We start from the raw sequence: 19,471 nt of genomic DNA, 5'->3' as shown, positions 1-19,471 counted from the left end.
GTCTAACTAAATGTCTCAAAGATGGAAACTGGCTTTCTAAAGAAAATCGTTGAGCCCTAATATTTATTAATATTACTATCTCCCAACAGACAGTCCCCTTCCATCTGAACTACCCATGGAAACGATTTACATGTTTTTCTGACCAGAATGCTGCATTATCAGCAGAGACTGTGCCTTGATCATCACCCAGGAGGATGCTGGCAGTCAGAGGGGACCTCTCCACAGATGCACCAGCTCTTACCTTGGATTGGACATCAGCGTTGTGATCATTCTGAAGCAAGAGGGCAGCGGACTTGGTGTCATCTTTCCGAGCCGCAATGTGCAGAGCCGGCAGCCTCACCTTCCCTTTGGTGTCATTCTCCAGGAGGATGGCCACTGCCTGGTTGTGTCCCTGCTGGAGTGCCACAGCTAGAGGAGTGAAGCCGTCCTAGAATATAATTTTCATGAATGAGTGGGACTGACAACCAGGACGGAAAACTCACTGTGAGGAGCAGAAACAGAGTGGACTCTGCCTTTCCCCTACAGTGCAAAGGCTTTATCAGATTGCTTTCGTGATTTCTATTCTGCATCATAACAAAGGCTGCTGATTATGGTATGTGGCCATTTTACAGGAGTGGGCTGAATGTGCGTTTGTAAAAGGAAAATCAAAATTAGTGTCCAATCAACAGTGCAAGATAGACGACTGTCTCTGCATTGTCTCTGGGAAGGTGATAACTGCTGTGGATAGAGTAATTGATAGTATTTATGTGAGGATGCTGGAGATTTAATGGGACCTAAAGCTTTTTGGTAAATTAGAGTAGGAATTAATTTTGCAATTACTTACACTTTAGATCGCTAAGATCATTTCAGTATGAGTTTTTTATGCCATATAACATTTTAAACCCAATCTCTCAATTGTCGAGAGAGAGGGAGAGAGAGAGAGAGAGAGAGAGAGAGAGAGTGATCCATAAAAAACAGCACAGACAATGCAAAGTTAGAATGATCTCCAGAATAAGATAGAAAACCATCCTAAAAAATTTGGAAAGTCATCTCTATATCTTCATAAGCAAGTATTTAAGTCCTGAAAAGATGGCAAGTGTAATCCTCCTTAATTCCCTGAAGTCCGCAAGCAAATGTTATATAAGTACTGTTCATATAACAAGAATGAGGATGCTAGGCAAATTTAACTATTCAATTTGTTTTCCATATTAATTGTTTATGTGATAACTGTGGCCTTTTGAGGGAAAATATCTACTCAAATGTATTATACCATGTATGCAGCTGAACCATGTATGCAACATGAACCATGTATAAAGCATGAATCGTGTATGAAGCATGAACCATGTATTCAGCACGAACCATGCAAGCAGCACAAACCATGCATGCAACATGAACTGTAGTCACATGTTGACTGTTCTTTGGAGGAAGTTTGAATTTTGAACATGGCACACTACTTCACGGAGGAGGAGTGCAGTGTCTTACGGTAGAGGCCGGCAAGCAGCTGCCGTGTGTGGGTGTGTCTGAACAGGAGACTGTGGGAACGAAGGGCACACCCATCCTCGTGTGCATATCTGGGTTTCAAACCCTCCCACTCTGCAGCAGTCTGCATTAAAGGCACGTGGCCTTTGCTTTCGTTCTGTGTTGTTTTTCCTTAGAGACACGGTCTACAGAATGGACCAGGAAAAAGATTGTAGCCTAACTTTTGGCAGAATTCAGGAGGAAGGAAGGGAGAAGAGATCAATAAAAATTGTGCTGGCCAGACACAGAGCTAACTCCCTCTGGAGGACTAAAAGCTGGATCCCAACCATGCAGAATTCATTCTGATCTCTATTTCAGGGAAGAAGGCTAAAAAGGTGTAATAATTTGTTAAAATCCCTCAATGAACTCTGTGGAAAAACCAGCTAAGCTCAGCAGTTTTGGTTCCATCATTTATTTACTAATCCTATCAATGAGAAATTTTCAAACCAAGCATGTCTTCATGTGCACGTGTTTGACTGCCATGTGAAAGGATTGCATCATTATCTGATTTTTTTTTTTTAGGTGGTTGTAGTGTTTGTTGGGCAATCGACTTTTACACATTATTGCTGCTCACGAGCACAGAACCGCTGCTTGTGCATATCACACAAGTCCAATGGAACCAACGACAATGTTTCATGCCAAAGCATTGGCACATCAGTTCCTCGTCCCTGAAACAGTATTCTCTCTTACAAAACGGTGCGGTTAAAAGGCAGTGTACACAGGCTTAACCCATGTGAACCTGGGTAACTATTAGGATAGGTTATAGGCTCAGACATTAAGTTTATAAATTTCCAAACAATATAAGAAAGTGGCTTCAGTTATTCAAAGATATTTCTTAAATAAAATGTAAGTCACACTCGTGTCTAGGCTAGGCTCCAACCCCTTCCCTGCTTTGTTGCCTTTGAAAACTGTTCGATTTGGTTAGAAAAGAGAGTTCTGCAGGCCAGTCTACAGTATGGCCTTTGCTGAGGCAGTGATTACTAAGGGCTGTTTTGGGAATCACACTGCAACACTGTGATGATCAAGTAGATCAAAGCAATAGTAAATCTGCTGAGAAAGTCAGGAACTGAGTTCAGCGAAAACCCATGTTGGACACACTAAGTCTCCTGGGTGGGTGAAAGAATCCTGGTGAGAAGGTTTCATCTGATTAACGATTCAGCCTTCAAGGAAAACGAGAACAGATGGGTTCCCTTATGCCAGAATGTCTCTCTGAGATACAGTTCCTTGGTTAGCTGAGCATTGTCTTGAGAGAGTCACACTCTACGTGCAGACAAATTTAGTGTCTCGAGGGACATAAAGGCCCCAGGTTATTAAAAAAAACTACATATCTATACTGCAAGTACATAAATTATGTCTGTGTTGCTGAATACAGAACACTGATGCACAGCATAGGGGAAGTTGTGTTTTCTAGTTAGATGACGTAACTTACTTGATTGGTAACTTACTTAGTATTGAGAGGGACTTCCTTGTTAGTGAGAACAAGCTTCCAGAAAGTGATGGTGAGTGGTTCCATTAAAAGTTAATACTCCCCCAAAAAAAGAATTAGAAGCAGATTTAATGCATTTCAGTTGACTTTTCCATCCAGCACAGCGTGGAAGAAGTTTGTGTTCACTTTACCTAAAGATTTACATGTCAGAAAAAAGCTAGGAGCTATATTAAACATTAAGAGATATCAAAATGGCTTCTGGGTGCCTGTCGTGTTTTTTCTGTGGACCAAGAAATGGGAAGCAGAAAGGCATTTCTGCATCAGAAGAAGGTGTGCATAGGAAAGACGGGTGATGAACTGATCTCTCCAGATGTGCCGAACCCTTAGAAGCCAAGCTAATTTCAAACATTCTTGACATAGTTTCCAGGATCACAGTCACATGTATGTCATGATTTCTATTTTGTCATAAATAATATTGCTGTGGTAGAATCCCGAGGAAATTATACAAACACAGATAGCTATAAATTATTCCTGATGGCCAGAAATTGTTCCTTCAGGGAGTGCTTTGGATCTTACGATAAAATATTGACAAAAAGCAACAAGGATAATTGAATTTTAAAATGCTGAAAACCCCAAAAGCAAGAAGTGTGATTCAATGGTGTGCACTCCTATAATCCGACGAGAACTGCAAATTCAACCCTGACTTGGGTTTCACCGAGAGAAAAAAACAAAAACAAAAACCCAAGCTTAATGATGATGGAAATAAGAATGCATGATCAGGAACCTAAAATGAAAGTATGAACTAATGGTGATGGCACAAGCCCATGTCCCTCACGGCCATGACGGTCGACTGTGAGAGTAATGGGAACTTTCCCAGCTTGTCGTAGGCAAAACAGTGAAGATCCTTTGCAACTGATAGAATGAACATAGACCTTAAAACAAAAGAGCAAGAGAGCAAGACTTACCTCCGTAGCAGTGCTCTGGTTAGCTCCGTTCTCCAGCAAATATTTTACAACATCAATGTGATTCTCCTGGGCAGCCATGTACAAAGGAGTGAAGCCATTCTGAGGACAGACAGCAAAGGCAGAAATCTCAACCATTTGTGACGTTTTAGCAAAACCAAAGCTACACCTTGAAGGAATTCACCCACTCTACGAAATAATGCCCACGTAATATCGTCTGTATTTATGATAAATGAAGCAGACGATATGAACTGCTTAAGATACACAAAACATGAACTCTATGGAATATATTTCTCTAACAGATCCTTATTATACATACATATAACGGTATCTATAAAAATATCTTCTGTATTTATCAATCCACAAACCATTTACACAGACTACTATTGTCTTGAATATACATACTTGCTTCGCATTTTTTGGTGTTTCATTTATTATTCATAACAGATCATGCTGAAGGGATTATGAACCTGAATGAAAATGAGAAAAATCTATACTTTTGATCACAGAGGCATTACATTATTTTTGAAACTACTCTGAAATTTTGTCATTCATTTGCTTGATTATTTACTGAAGTGCAGCTACCAGGAGCTGAGCCATCCCTAGGAAACATTGATAAACAGGACAAACACATGCTTTCATGAAGTACATACCATAATAATATTCATTATTATGTACTTATATAAAAAATCAACAGAAATATTACACCAGGAGTTTTAAATTATGTTTAATTGTCACATTTCCTTTTTATTTCTGTATACTTAAAGATATACCAACTTTGTTAAGGGGGAAAAACATAATTTTAAAAAATTCTCAATCTTTTGTCAGATTATTAAACATTGATGTTCATACTTCCTCTATATTAATGAGAATTAGTAAAAGTGAGATGAACATGTGATTATCAACCACCCGCAGAAAGTACCAAAAATAGGTTTTAAGCTATTTTGTTGACATGAAATTTTTTTGCATGCATTGTAAAAATGGAAACATTATTCAAAGTGAGCGATAACTAGCAAAATATAAATACGAAAGGACAATAAGTAAAGAAATTTAACTTTTGTTTATTAAATAAAATATACAAGGTGAAAATAATCTTTAATTTAAAATAGAAATCATCTCTAGTGTTATAATTTGTGAATAAGTACTGCTAGCTGGAGAGTATATTTCCCAAGGCTTATCAAGCAGGTGAAACGCGGTGTATTTTAAGAACACTGAAGAGGTGGCGGAAGGATGGAATTAGAGATTCGAAGGAAGGGAAAGCCAAGGAAGACTGTTCAAAACAACTAGTGGGTGTGGAATGAGGATCTTTCGAGACAAGAGGTAGGGATGCAGTAAGAGAAAAAGAACTTTAACAGAGCACAGCCATCGCTAACAGTTTTCCTCTGATGGAATTCTCTAGGTAGAGCAAGAGAAAAAGACACAGAAAGAGGTCATGAATTCCTCAGGGACAGAGCCACCATGCTTAGACCGTTGCCAGTAAGAGATTCACCCCTGGGTCTTGAGCTGCAGAGAGACTTTTTTGCTGAACCATTTGAATTGTTCAAACTACCTAAGATTGATAGATATTATTTCCATAGGATATCATTCTGTGACATATAAATTCTCATTGTATATAGGACCTACATAAAACAGTATCTGTATAATGTCTTCTGTATTTATCAGTTCACAGACCACCATTATCTCAAATGTATGTAACTTACACAGCACTCCTAGGTTTCAGACTACCATCTCTAACACATTTGGCTAGACGGTACTACACACCTGGCTGAAAATAAACAGGTTCAGGTGAACCAGGAGCCCATCTCTCTTTGGTGTCCAGACTATGGTGGAGATGACCTGACACCAGACGCTTCCTAGTGTTCCCAAGCACAGTCCCAGTCCTCGCTCACTCCTCTCTGTCATCTGTGGCGGAATATTCCTTTACACTGTGTGAAGGTATGTCACTGTGATTGATTTAATAAAAGGCTGAATGGCCATTATCTAGGCAGGAAGAAATATACGTGGACTTCCGGACAGAGAGAACTCTGGGAGGAAGAAAGGCAGAGTCTCCAGCCAGATCCGGAGTCACTAGGATGGGCATGATGAAGAAGAGATAACAAGTGCATAGGAGAACATAGATTAAAAATTACAGGCTAATTTAAGTTGCAAGTGCTAGTTAGAAACAAGCCCAAGTTTCTTAATTAAAATAAGTCTCTGTTTCGCTTTTTGTGGGCTGACAGCACAAAGAGAAAAGTCCAACTACAGTTGTCCGCTCTGACATCCTTTGGCCGGCACAGGGATGGCCTTACATATTCTAATCATTAGAAGCTGAAAATTCTACAAAAAGAACTTTGTAGATGTGATTAAGTTAAAGATCTTGAAGACCAGAGATGGTGATCCAGAGGGCTAAAGATAACTATGAGAACCTTTACAAGACTTGTAAGGCAGAAGCAAAAGCTGAGAGTGGAGGGGGCAGCTCTATCTGCTAGATATAATGATGGAGGGAGGGACCATGATCCAAGGAATACAACTTCCGAAGATGGAACCAGCCAAAAAATGGATTATCACTGAAAGCTTCTAGAAGAAAACAGCCTTGTAAACACTGCAATCTTAACTCTGGATTATTAATTTGCAAAACTAAGGGAGAATAGTTTTCTGTTGTCGTAAGCCACTGATTTTGTTAATTGTGTCTGTTAATTTGTTACAACAAAAAGAAGAACCAAATGTCTTGTCTTGGGGTTATAGGAGACCAGAACAGACACTGGCCTTTAGTCAGATTTTGTAGCATCTGCAAAAATATACATTAAAGGGGCTGGAGAGATGGCTCAGAGGTTAAGAGCACTGCCTGCTCTTCCAAAGGTCCTGAGTTCAATTCCCAGCAACCACATGGTGGCTCACAACCATCTGTAATGGGGTCTGGTGCCCTCTTCTGGCCTGCAGGCATACACACAGACAGAATATTGTATACATAATAAATAAATAAATTATATATATATACATATATATATATTAAAAATGGAGAACTGGAGTCATGATGTCACCACGGTTAAGAGATGAAGAGGTGGAGCCATGATGTCACTATAGTTATGATATGGAGAACTGGAGCCATGATGTCACTATAGTTATGATATGGAGAACTGGAGCCATGATGTCACTATAGTTATGATATGGAGAACTGGAGCCATGATGTCACCATAGTTATGATATGGAGAACTGGAGCCATGATGTCACTATAGTTATGATATGGAGAACTGGAGCCATGATGTCACCATAGTTATGATATGGAGAACTGGAGCCATGATGTCACTATAGTTATGATATGGAGAACTGGAGCCATGATGTCACTATAGTTATGATATGGAGAACTGGAGCCATGATGTCACCATGGTTATAATATGGAGAACTGGCGCCATGATGCTTCTGTAGTTATAAGATGGAGAATTAGAGCCATGGCTCTATGCTGCCATGAATATAATGTGTAGAACTAGTGCCACAATGCCATCATGGTTAAGGAATGAGGGGCATCTTATTGTAAAACATGTTGAATAAGGAAATACGGATTTATTACAAATCCCAAATACTGGAAATATCCTTTACTTTCCTTACAATATTTATCAAGAAACATCTCACTTGGGAATAAGGACTACTCCTCTGAGCAATTAGGACAGAGCAAGGCCGTATACCTACACCATTGTAAACTGTATAGGAAACTGTTCATCTTCACTCAACACAGTATTACTGGTCTCCTCACATACACATAAAAGTGCTATTAAATATATCATGCCCCTATGGTTTTCTAAAAGGGCTTAAGTTGAAATAGTTATGAAAGCATTTACAATTTCTCATTGCTGGTATAAAACGTTTCTGGCTTATCCTAGGTACAAGTAAGGAGAGTCGTATACAGGAGTTCTGGAATAGTGCATTCATACCCCTAGAGTACAAATGGTTTCAATCCATATTATTTACTAATCATTGTTCGTGGTTCTCAGATTAGTTATAATGCTTTTTCAAACCCAGAAATCATTCTGAACTTTGGAGAACTCAGCATCGAATAGGACTCTCATCTAGAATCTTTATTTTATGCTTATAGAAATGCCCTGCAGATGGATGGGCGGGTGGCTTGACAGGTAAAGAGCTTTACTGAGTGAGCAAGAGGACCTGAGTTCAGATCCTCAGCAGTGACATAAATGTGGGATACAACTGTGTGCCCCTGCTTATTAAATATGATAAGCAGTACCTCTGTCTATAAGAAAATATCAATTATTTATCATTCATTTATATTTATTTAACCAAAAGAAAATAATGTTTGGTAACTATTTACTGCTGGCATTGTACTCAGAGAGTGACTCAGAAACAAACACAAAACTTCATTGCCACATCCAGACAGACAGGTTGGTCCTGGAAACTGAACTGGGGAAAAGAGGGAGTGAAGGACAGACAGACACAGAGACAGTTAGAGAGTGCTGCAGTCAGCTGGTTCATGGTTGCTCTGATGGAACAACACCAAGGAATGCAGAACCTCAGTGGGGGTTATGATGTACAATCACTATCTACACAGAGACCAGAGGAAGGCTTTACCTACTCCCTCATCCTGGCCCAAGAAGGCTTTGCCTACTGCCATGGGTCTGAATCAACGTACGAACACCTGATAATGATACCTATTCCCTAGAACTTCTTTACACCATCACTCAAGACTTCCTCTGCTTTTCAAACTTCTTTCCATGAGAATACCCAGTCCAAAGCTGAGAGAACCAAGCTTAAACTACCATCGACAAATTGAGGGACATGTCTCACTACTGCTTTTTATTACATGTTATATAAGGAGAACACAGATAAGGGACACAGAACTCAAATGTGTGAGGAAATTCTGCCAGCATGACTCAGTGTAAAGAGTAGGGGAAAGACAGAAGTGCAGAAGGAGAAAACGCTTTTTAGATGAAGATGAGAAAAGAGAAGACAAATGGGTCTTGCACATCAATCAGTGCCAGATGGTGAGGGGATTGGATTTGGCAGGACTTAGCCCTATCTGCCTCATTAAGAACTGGGCTCTTTGTTTTAAATGGATTGAGAGTCACTTGGGTTTTTTAAACAGGGATTTGGCAGGAGCATATCTGCATTTAAGGAGATTACAATGCCAAGAATAGAGAGAAAGAACCGGAAAACACTCTGACTATACAGTTACTGACAACGAAAGGAAGGGTTTTGTAATACTCTTGATGAGAGTTGAAAAGGAAAAATAATGAGATAATTTTGGTCCGTTCAAAGGCAAGCTTGTATTCAGATATTTATATTACACTCCATGACTAGAAGGAGTATAAGTGGTTTCAATCCATATATTTATCAATGTTAATAGTTTTCAATTAGCTATAACTCTTTTCCAGATCCAGAAATCATGCTAAACTTTGGAGACTCCAGATATCAAATAGGATCTATATTTTATGCTTATAGAAGTGCCTTGCAGAGAGACGGGTGGGTTGCTTGATGGATAAAATGTTTTCTGTGTGAGTATGAGGACCTGAGTTCATCCCCAACATTGCTATCAAAGTGGGGTTCACCTGTGTGCCTCTGCAACCCCAACCCTAGAGGTGGAGACACACACACACACACACAGAGAGAGAGAGAGAGAGAGAGAGAGAGAGAGAGAGAGAGAGAGAGGAGAGAGCTCTGGATCCCAACAGCCATTCAGTCTAGCTAGTTGAGGAGCTCTGGGTTCAGTGAGAGGCCCTGTCTCAAATATAATGATGACGATGATGATGATGTGGAGATCAACAGATGAAGGCACACAGTATCCGGCTCTGGCCTCCACATGTACATATTCCCACATACAATGCTTATCCTGCAACAGGTATTCAATTCATGTGCCTTAAATAGGTGATGGACAAAATTAACAGAGCAAATTTCTTTTACATCTGTGGTGTTTTCAATTTATGTCAAAATTAGTCTCAAACACATAAGTCTGGTCCTTTCTTTTTAAATGTAGAATGTCTTAAGAGTTTGGTCTTAAGGCATCAATTAAAGAGGGTTTGGTGCTGGGCGGCTTCTAAGTCTAATACTTAAAAGTTATTGCTTTTTAGGATTGTGCCCTCTTCTAGGTCACCTTTTTTTAGGGAGAATGAATCTTTCTCATGATATCATTTAAGCAGCCACATGTGACCCACAGGAAAAGGAACTGAGATTTCCCACCAGGGTTAGCTTGCTAGCCATTTGAAAAGTGTGTGGAGAGTATACGCTCCAGCCCAGAAATGCCTTCAGGGACTGCAGCTCTGGAGGGCCTCACGGTGGCCTCACGAGGGACTCTGGAGCACAGCCACCCAAGATAAGCCCCTGCCCAGAAACTGTGATGATAATACATGTGTGTCATTTCAAGTGGTGAAGTTTGGTCACTAAACTATTTAGTGGCAATGCTTAATAAGCCCAATGCCCAGCGAGGGACGTCCCACGAGCTCAGACATGGGTCTCTCTTGCTACTTATACCTCTTGCCATTCTTACTTCATACTCCTTCCTTTCTCTTGAGGAAAGAAATTATCTTAAACAGCTACCCTAAAATATTTTAGAAATATAACTCTTTGAATGCTAAAAATAAAAATCTAAACACACCGATCTTCTTGAGGATGAATGAGGTGTAAGTGTCCTTCAGTGTCCACCAACCCCCTAACTAAGAGGACAATGGTATTTAACTGTGCTGGATTCCAAAAAGGCACATGAGGGATGCTTCCAGTAGAACCCTGGGATCTGGGTAAGCTATGAGTGAAAGAATTATGACCCAACAGCCATTGTATTCGGTTACCATCTATAGAGTACTTTGAAGTCAAAAGATTAGACCTTTGCATTGATAAGAAAGAATATATGGGACAGATAGCTAGTGTGTATTTGTCGATGTTAAACCACACACAGTCTGAAGCAGTATTTAAAAAAACTATAGCTTTCTATATTCATAATGCCCTAAATTCCAGTGTGTTCTTTGGATTTACTTTCTGTGCTCACAGGAAGACTCAGTGAACAAATCTTATAACCATCTCTAATAATAAAAAATAGGAATGGATACAAATAGTCTGGAGTCAGTGAAAGTCAAATCTCCCATCTGAAGAAGTCGTCTGTCTTTTGTAAGAAGGTGACATCAAGATTGAGGGTTTGGCATTACTTTGTGCACACAGCAAAAAGTATCTTAGCTCTGTGCTAAGAGATTCTTCAGCACCTTGACAGTCTTTCAGTTAACACACACCAGGACGGGTTGGAAGTTACTACCATGGTCATTCTCAGTGCCTCACATCCTCCTCTTCTATTGAAGCAGAATATGAGATGATGTAGGAAATAATCCTAAAGTTATCAGCAAGCTTGAAGGTCAGGGTGATTCAAATCCTATCCCTAAATACACCACAAACACTCAGCTGTGAAGGATGCAGGAAACCAATCTGGACTAATTTTAGTCATGTAAATAAAGCAGACTTTGGGTATTCTGGGGTGTTCTTAGGGAAGAAGAAGGAAAAAATAGGATTGCAAATTATTTGATAGTAAAGTTCAACTGCTCTGCTTATCTTCCAGGTTCAAAAGACACTCAGATCACTGATGCTGATCAACCCAGGGCATTCTCTAGGATAAGGTGGCTTCAAGTTTACACGACACATTTGAGCCACTCCCCTGAACCAAATTTAAGATTATTTTATAAAATTGGGACAGAGGGACAGCAATTGTCTCCTTTTATAAACTATAGACAACAAGAGTGTAGCCACCAACATAGAAATACAGTGAAATTATCTAGAATAAATCAGATGTTGCAGGAAACACGGGAGTGACAGAGGAAGACTCTGAACCTTTGGCTGTGGAGGAATCATTCACTGGTGGCTCACTGACACATTTAAAATTTATACCAAGAAAGTCAAGAAAGTTTTCTTTTCTTTATTCAAGGACAAGGTGATCTATTTTCTTATTTGCAATTGGAAACATCTTAATTAATACGGCATCTAGATAAAAATGCAGTTTTCAACATCACCATTAGTTTAAAATAAAGCACCCTTGGTTGGAGACATGACTCAGCAAATTAAGAGCACTTATTACTATTCAAGAGGACCTAGGTTCCATTCGCAGCACCCACACAGTGGCTCACAGCCATCTGTAACTTCCAGTTCTAGGGGCCCCAATACTATCTTCTGGATTCTGAGGGTATCAAACATACACATAGTGTATAGACATACATACATACAGCAAAATACCCAATACACACAAAATGAAAATAAGTTAGCTTCTTTATTTTTTAAAAAAGTAAAGATAAAACATTTTATCCAAGAAATTGGAAGAGTACATGAAGGGTAATAAATTACCTGGTGCGAGCAATGAAACTGATTATTATTATTTCTTTTAGTTTTTGAGATTAAAATATAATTACATCATTTTCCCTTCTCTTTCAACCCTCCAAACTATCCCATATATTCCTCCTCCTTGTTCCTATTCAAATTCATAACCTTTTCACTAATTGTTGTGATATATATTTTTTCCTAAATTCATAATGACAACTTGTTCAATCCCTAATGTTACTTGCATATATATATATATATATATATATATATATATATATATATATATTCGGAGCTGATGATTTGGTAATGGATAACCAATTGGTGTGCTGTTTCCTGGGAAAGACTATTCTTCTTCTCATGGTTTTTTTTGGTTGCCTGTCCACAACCTGAGTAACTTCGGGAATCAGGGAAGGGGCCATTGCAGGAGGGGAGTAATAAAGAGGACAATAGCAATGTACAAGTGTTCTGAATGGGAAAATGAAAAAAAAAAAACCAAGAGGCTCTAATTAGGGGGAGGAAGGAGATAAATATGGAAAAAGAAAGGAGAAGGGTAAAACAATAGTAAGGGTGCCTGGAAAAGTCATACAGAATCACACTATTCACTATCTAAAAATACCTATAATATATATACCTAGCAAAGTCATGGATCTTGGAGGAGAATCTACAAATCACCACTTTACTAAACCAGCATAATGCCTAACTACCTTCTAAATATTATCTAAATATATCCACAGTGAAGGATAATCATTACGCCTCAGCAAGGAAACTTCTCTTTGCAACAGTTGGAGACCATTACAGGAAATCACGGTCAATCAAAATGCAGAGTTGTGGAGCGCAGTCACACGATCTGCGACACAATTCCTCCGCCTAAGGCTGGGAAGAGGAGGGTGGAAAGATTGTAAAAGCCAGAGTTGGCTGAGAGATTGTGTCTCCTAGGAATGTCAGAGCCACACTCACGAATTCTCACCAACATGACTGCTACCACACACAAGTGGACAGGGGCTACAACAATAGAAATGCTAATGGTGGGAGAAAGGAAGGCTCACCAAGTTTCAACCCAGCACAAAGTGGGAAATACATTTTTGTCTGGAAGTGGAGAACACAAAATTCAGTAACAGGTTTGTTTCCATTGCTTTTTGACATATATAATACTAATTTTTATTTAAGTTGTTAGTGATATGTTAAGCTTGGGCAGAGATGCTTTAATAGATAAGGATGGAAGACAGATGGCTATCAAGCATGAGTTTTGTCCTTGGGACCCACACACTCTCAGGAGAAGACTGACACCTGCACCTTACATCCTTCTCTGACCTCCAAGAAAGCACATGCCCATGCCCTCACAGCCCCACCTCCCCATGCACACAAACACACACACGCACATAGGCGCACACACACGCATGCACGCACATACACATACGCAGTCTGAGTACACTTCTTTAAAGAAATGTTATATTCATCTTGGAGTAAATCCCTCTTATGATCTCACATTCATCTTTATAAGTACATGGATAAATTCCTTTCTAATGTGTACAAAACAAATACTTTTAAAGATATAAACTAGAATTATATCTTGCAGATGTTGAATCTGAGAAATGGTGAGAGGAGCAATGAAAATGTCTGTGTGTGAGAAGTAAAATATTTTAATGAAGTCACTAAATATATGAGTATTGAAACTGGGTGGCCATTTATCCTCTGGCATGTTTTCTGGATATCCAGATAAACAGTATAGATTATAAGATCCAGGGGGTTTGTTGTTGTTGTTGTTTTGGTTTTGGGTTTTTGTTTCATTTTGATTTCCTTTTCTTTTATCTTCTTTTTTTTTAAGTGTGCAGTGTGCTCTGCCTAGCATTGTAGCAAGAGCTTTAAAACATATGGATAAACAATCATCCATAGTAACCTATGAAAGAGAATATGTTACATTCAAAAAGCAAAATATTGACTGCTCTACATATGCAATGAGAAATTTAAGTCAATAGCAACCACGGTAGGGTACTTTAATTTTCCCTAACAGAGCAAAAGCGCATTAGCCTGAAATTCTCTTCTTGAATTAAGTCACTGTGCTAATTTAATCAGTTATCATTATTTTATTTTGGAGTTGATGAAATGGGCATCAAAAATTTAACTTCAAAGATTAAATTGTCAAAAGAAGCTATGTCCCTTTTTCTTACTTCATCCACTACAGAGAGAGAGAGAGAGAGAGAGAGAGAGAGAGAGAGAGAGAAAGAGATACACAATTCCTTTTAATGAGTAACTGTTAAATGTGTTTCCTTTCATTTCAGAAAATAAAATGCTGGTCCAAGCCTCTAAAGGCACACCCAGCATAAAGGCACTGCAGTATTCATGGAGAACAGCTCACAGACTCATTTCTTATGGAGTTGTAAACTGCAGATAGTAGCTAGGGCTTTGTCAGGAAATATAGCTGGTAACAATGTAGCTTTTCTTCCCCCTGAGATATATCCAGAAAATCTGAATCTTCAGTCAAATAAAATTATTGCTTCCTCCAACAATGTCAATCATTTTGCCACTTAACGATTACGATCAACTTGAGAGAGCACTTGCAAACCAAAATTTACAATACGTGGTCTCACACATGCAGACATACAAGCACACTGGTGATTCAAAAATATCTTTGAGTTTTCCAAAATAAAAATTCTCATTTCATTTGCATAATATTTGCTGTGTATTTATTTTCTGAGAGTCACATAAAAAGTGGCAGAACCATAGATATATTTTTATCCTACGTCTGTTATTAAAAAATTGGGAAGGCTAGGACTGTGGTGCAGGGGTAGAGGCACATGTGTCTAACATGTGTGAGGCCCAAGATTCATCTCTGTACTGAGCCAAAAATCAAACAGACAAGAAATCATTTTTGAATATTACCAAGGTCCCATTTTATGTGGTTTTCCATATGTTAGAATACCTGAGGTTATTATTATAAATTGGTTCAGCAATGTTTGAGAAACACTGCAGTTTAAGGCGAGGAACCTTAGTACAAAGCCTTTCCCAGGGTAGGTATTGGGACTGTGCTATGTGACCCATTCAGTTAGATTGCGCCATCAGAAGCACAGAGACCGAGAGGGACACCAACTCCAGTGGATACACCACTTCACAGTGTTCAACTGTTTTACTTTACAACTCGTCACAGACAGACCCTTCGAGTGATGGATATGTTCAATAAAAATAATCCAAAAACCCTGGGGCTGGAGAGATGGCTCAGTGATTCACAGCACAGCCTGCTCATTTAGAAGACCCAGGACAGATTCCTAGCGCCCACATGACAGCCCACTGCTGACGTGGTATTCCCCTCTGTATGCTGTCAACACTATTGGCGAATAAAGAAACTGCCTTGGCCTGTTGACAGGGAAGAACTTAGATAGGCGGGGAAAATTAAACTGAATGCCAGAAAGGAAGGGGTGGAGTCAGGGAGAAGCCACGTAGCTCCTGTCAGAGACAGATACTGGGAACTTTACCCAGTAAGCCACAGCCATGTGGCGATACACAGATTATTAGAAATGGGTTAAATTAAGACATAAGTGTTAGCCAATAAGAAGCTAGAGCTAATGAGCCAAGCAGTGGTTTAAATAATATAGATTCCGTGTGATTATTTTGGGGCCAAGCAGCCAAGAACCAAAAAGCAACTCCCGCAACACACAACCATTTGCAATAACAGTTCCAGGCAATCTGATGCCTCTCTGGGCCTTCATGGGCACTGCACTTATACAGTATGCAAACATACATGCAGGCAAACCATACACACAAATTAAAGGAAAACCTAAAATAATTTTTAAAAAGTCCAAAAACTTGTATAAAGAACACACATACCCAATCATGTACTTATATTTTGTATCCTTTGGGTTATTTATTTATAATTTACAACTTGAAGTATATTAATAAGGGAATTAAGCCTCCTTAACGTACTTTATACATACACATAATAAATACACATGTACACACTACACACATACACACATTTAGTTAAAATAAGGGCATAAAGGTATACTTCAACAAATTTACTTTTTAATGTGTCAAACCGATAAACTGGCCATGATGAAAACACAATAGCTGAAGAACTGGAACTTGTCAATCACAAAAAGACAAGAATTGTGATTGACGGGTAAGCTGACACACTTCTAAGAAAAGAGAACGTGTTGATTCCATGTGAAGGATGGGGAACACACAGAAGCTACACACTTAGGTATACTAAGTGCCCCAGAATACCCTAGTTCACATGTGAAGAGAAGATCCCTAGCTGGTGAGGCAGATAAATCCCCTTTCAAGCAATGAGCTCAGATCAGCTCATTATGATAACTGTAGAGGGTGCTTGCAGCCATCCAGAGACAGGCTGCCCCATTCCAAAAAGGCGGTACTTACGACATCCTGTAAATAAAGTGCCTTATTTACTTTAAAAACAAATCTGATATAGAGATTTTCAGTCCTAAAGTAAACACCACAGCTTGGGCCCCAAAGCCTAAGGAAATATGTTCACCTCTTACGTTCATCCATGAAAGGACATATTTACACCTAACTAACATCATATCTTTTCATTGAAAGTCATAATTTTAAGACGAACAATCATCTATTTTGATTGCCTTACTACTAACCAAAGAGATCCAAGGGGAGACTCCTAATGGACACTTAAAACAGGACATACAGAAAAATAATTATTAGTGGTCAACTTAGACAATAGACAGGGCCCGAAGGACCTGATGAGGGCCCTGGAAAACTAGAAGGCAACCCTAGCTGTGACAAACCAGCTTCAGAACTTCCTGCCAGGGAACAGACAGTGTAGTCACTCTTCCTCCTAGAGAAGTTTTTAACTTTAAGGTTCTTAAACTCCTACACATATTCTTGCATCTCATACATCTAATTATAACAGACTGAATTCAAGGTAAAATAGGCTTCCAAGAAAAGCACGCCCCATTCCTGAGACAAAGGAATGGAAAGGATAACATGGACATAAAAGATGGGTCCCTGTCTCCTGGAATCAGGCTGCTGCTGCTTGGCTCAGCCCCCTCTTTTTCTGAAGAGAGTTTTTGAGTTCTTCCTTTGAGAAGCACCAAAAGAAACACACACACATGCATCAACAATGCTCCTGAGGTGAAAACCAGAATAAACTATTGATTGCCCATAACACTGCCTGGATGTACCAATGCCAAAATATAGCTGTTTCCAAATACAAACCACACACACACACACATACACACACATCTATTTAGATATAATTTCTGTAACATACCATCTAAGACAATAGTTGTCAAAGCCGATGAGATGATATTTATTATTATGCTTTCAAATGATGATGCTTGCATGGGGCCAGTTGTTCACAAGCCCCTACCCTTGTTGTTGGGCAGGATTTTGATCATAGATTATATGAATTCCATGAACACCAGTTCTCCTAAGTGACGCCTCTGTTTCAATGTAAGTACTTTTACAAAGTCTATAATTGGAATTTGATCTGTCAATAAATAATGCTTCCCTGCCCCAGGGGCATAAACCATGCACATGGACTCTTAGGGGAAACAAAACAAAACATATATACTAAAACACACACACACACACACACACACACTTAACCAGACAGACCAAGAACAAAAGTAAACTAACAGAAAAAAAGTTAATAAAACAGAGACAGTATGTTGTACTTCAATGGTGCTGGGCACCTGGTGCAAACACTGTGCTCAGATCTCTCTGTCTGTTTCTACTTTTCCGAAGCTTTGTGCCCCACGTTTCAAAGTTCTTACCCCAAAGAAAGTTCCACACTCCTGATTACTGAAAGAAAAAATAAACTTCAACAGAGCTTGACAATCTTTCAACTCCAAAAGAAAGATTAATAAAAAATTACAGATGGCGTTATCCACAGCTCAAAGCCGATGATTATCTCTTTTCGGTAATGGAGATAGATAACACGATCTGCCTAATAATTACATCTGCAGATGATATTTATTCTGTATTTTCTGTGAGTCAGGAATCTGCATCTATCTCATGTTTGCAGAAACTCTGTGTAGCAAATATTACTACCCATGGATCAGAGGTAAGATACTGAGCCACTTAGAGCTTAGGAAACAGGCTTAACCTCCCAAATACAAGCAGGTGAAACCACGGTTCTCAACTGCTTGACCACAGGCACTTACAGGGAGCCTCCATCTCTGGTGCCACACCCCTGGAATTTGCCTTGCCACTGTTTATCTCATCTCCCCTCGGTGCTCCCTTTCTTTTGCTAGTCTCTGAAAAGAACAACCTGCCCCCTTTGACGGTGTTGTTGTGTTTGGATAACTTAGGCTACTTGTCTGGTCCCTTTTTTTTTTTATGAAAACACATAAACTTTTAAAGATAACATATAAATATACATATTAGCATATATAAGAATATATATTTTTACAGATATATGGATTGCATGGTACATACAAGTCAGCTAAAGATAATATTTGTTTTATGTTTGAGCATGTAAAAGGCATCTGTCAACTTTGCTTGGACTGTATAACCAAACCTCTAGCCATGCCATATGAAAAGATCCCATATAATAATAAGTCATGATGATTCTGTTGCCAAAAAGATTGATCCAGTCTCAGAGCTATTCCCATAGTAAGGTATCATCATCTATGTCACCTGTCTTGTAATCTTTCTTAATTTATTTTTTCAGGTCTGCAGCCAAATATTTTAGGTGGTGTCCCCCAATCAAATCTGATCTTCATAATTTTAAAGAGAACCATAACTTTTTGTTTTCTGTGGAAACAAGGGCATAACCTCTCCCCTCAATGCAGCATATTTTTCAACTTCCATTTTAAAGTTAAGACATTCTTAAATATATAGGTTGGATTAATTGAGCAGTTTCATAATCCAAGGTCTCTCAGCAACTATTGATTTTCTACATTCGCACTGAAAAAATTCAAAGGCAACAAAGCACTATATAGGATCCAGATGCCCTGTGTACTTTCCATCTTTGCATGACAAAATTTTTTAATATTACTTTACTCTTTCTACACCCATTTTCTTTTCTTTCTTCAGTATCTAAGCACATTGTAAAACATACTCTATCTTTTTAGAGGTTTTCTCTGTCTGGACCTGGCTTTACTAAGTGCCTGCAGCATTCTCTGACTGCGTGAGAAAAATCTTAAAATGTCACATCAGCCGCTGTGCATCTCAGCTTAGTGCATGGCACTGGCACGTGACATTGGCAGCTGATACCATCACCCTTCCTTTAAGGCCTGCTATAAGCTGATATGATTAGGACCACAAGGAAAAGCTTCAGTGAGATGGTTTTAGTTTATTATCCTTGAGCTGTCACCAAAGCACATTGAGCACTATGTGATAA

The 19,471-nt window shown here is 39.1% G+C and overlaps 1 protein-coding gene across 50 annotated transcripts in view; it reads right to left on the bottom strand.

The window, feature by feature from the left end:
* Ank2 (ankyrin 2) overlaps positions 1 to 19,471 on the bottom strand; it is a 520,770-nt gene that overhangs the window by 127,378 nt on the left and 373,921 nt on the right. For all 50 annotated transcript variants that reach the window (XM_041659227.1, XM_041659266.1, XM_041659221.1 and 47 more), the window contains 2 exons: positions 3,889 to 3,987; positions 242 to 427 (listed from right to left, as the gene is read on the bottom strand). In XM_041659227.1, the coding sequence (XP_041515161.1) occupies positions 242 to 427; positions 3,889 to 3,987 (285 nt within the window). The remainder of the gene's footprint in view (positions 1 to 241; positions 428 to 3,888; positions 3,988 to 19,471) is intronic.

Source organism: Microtus oregoni, unplaced genomic scaffold (assembly GCF_018167655.1).
Source record: "Microtus oregoni isolate MIOR12 unplaced genomic scaffold, Mior012 000000F_ref0000247, whole genome shotgun sequence".
Lineage (NCBI taxonomy): Eukaryota > Metazoa > Chordata > Mammalia > Rodentia > Cricetidae > Microtus > Microtus oregoni.
Note: the sequence above shows the minus strand (reverse complement) of the source record. Positions and strands in the feature narration are given on the sequence as shown.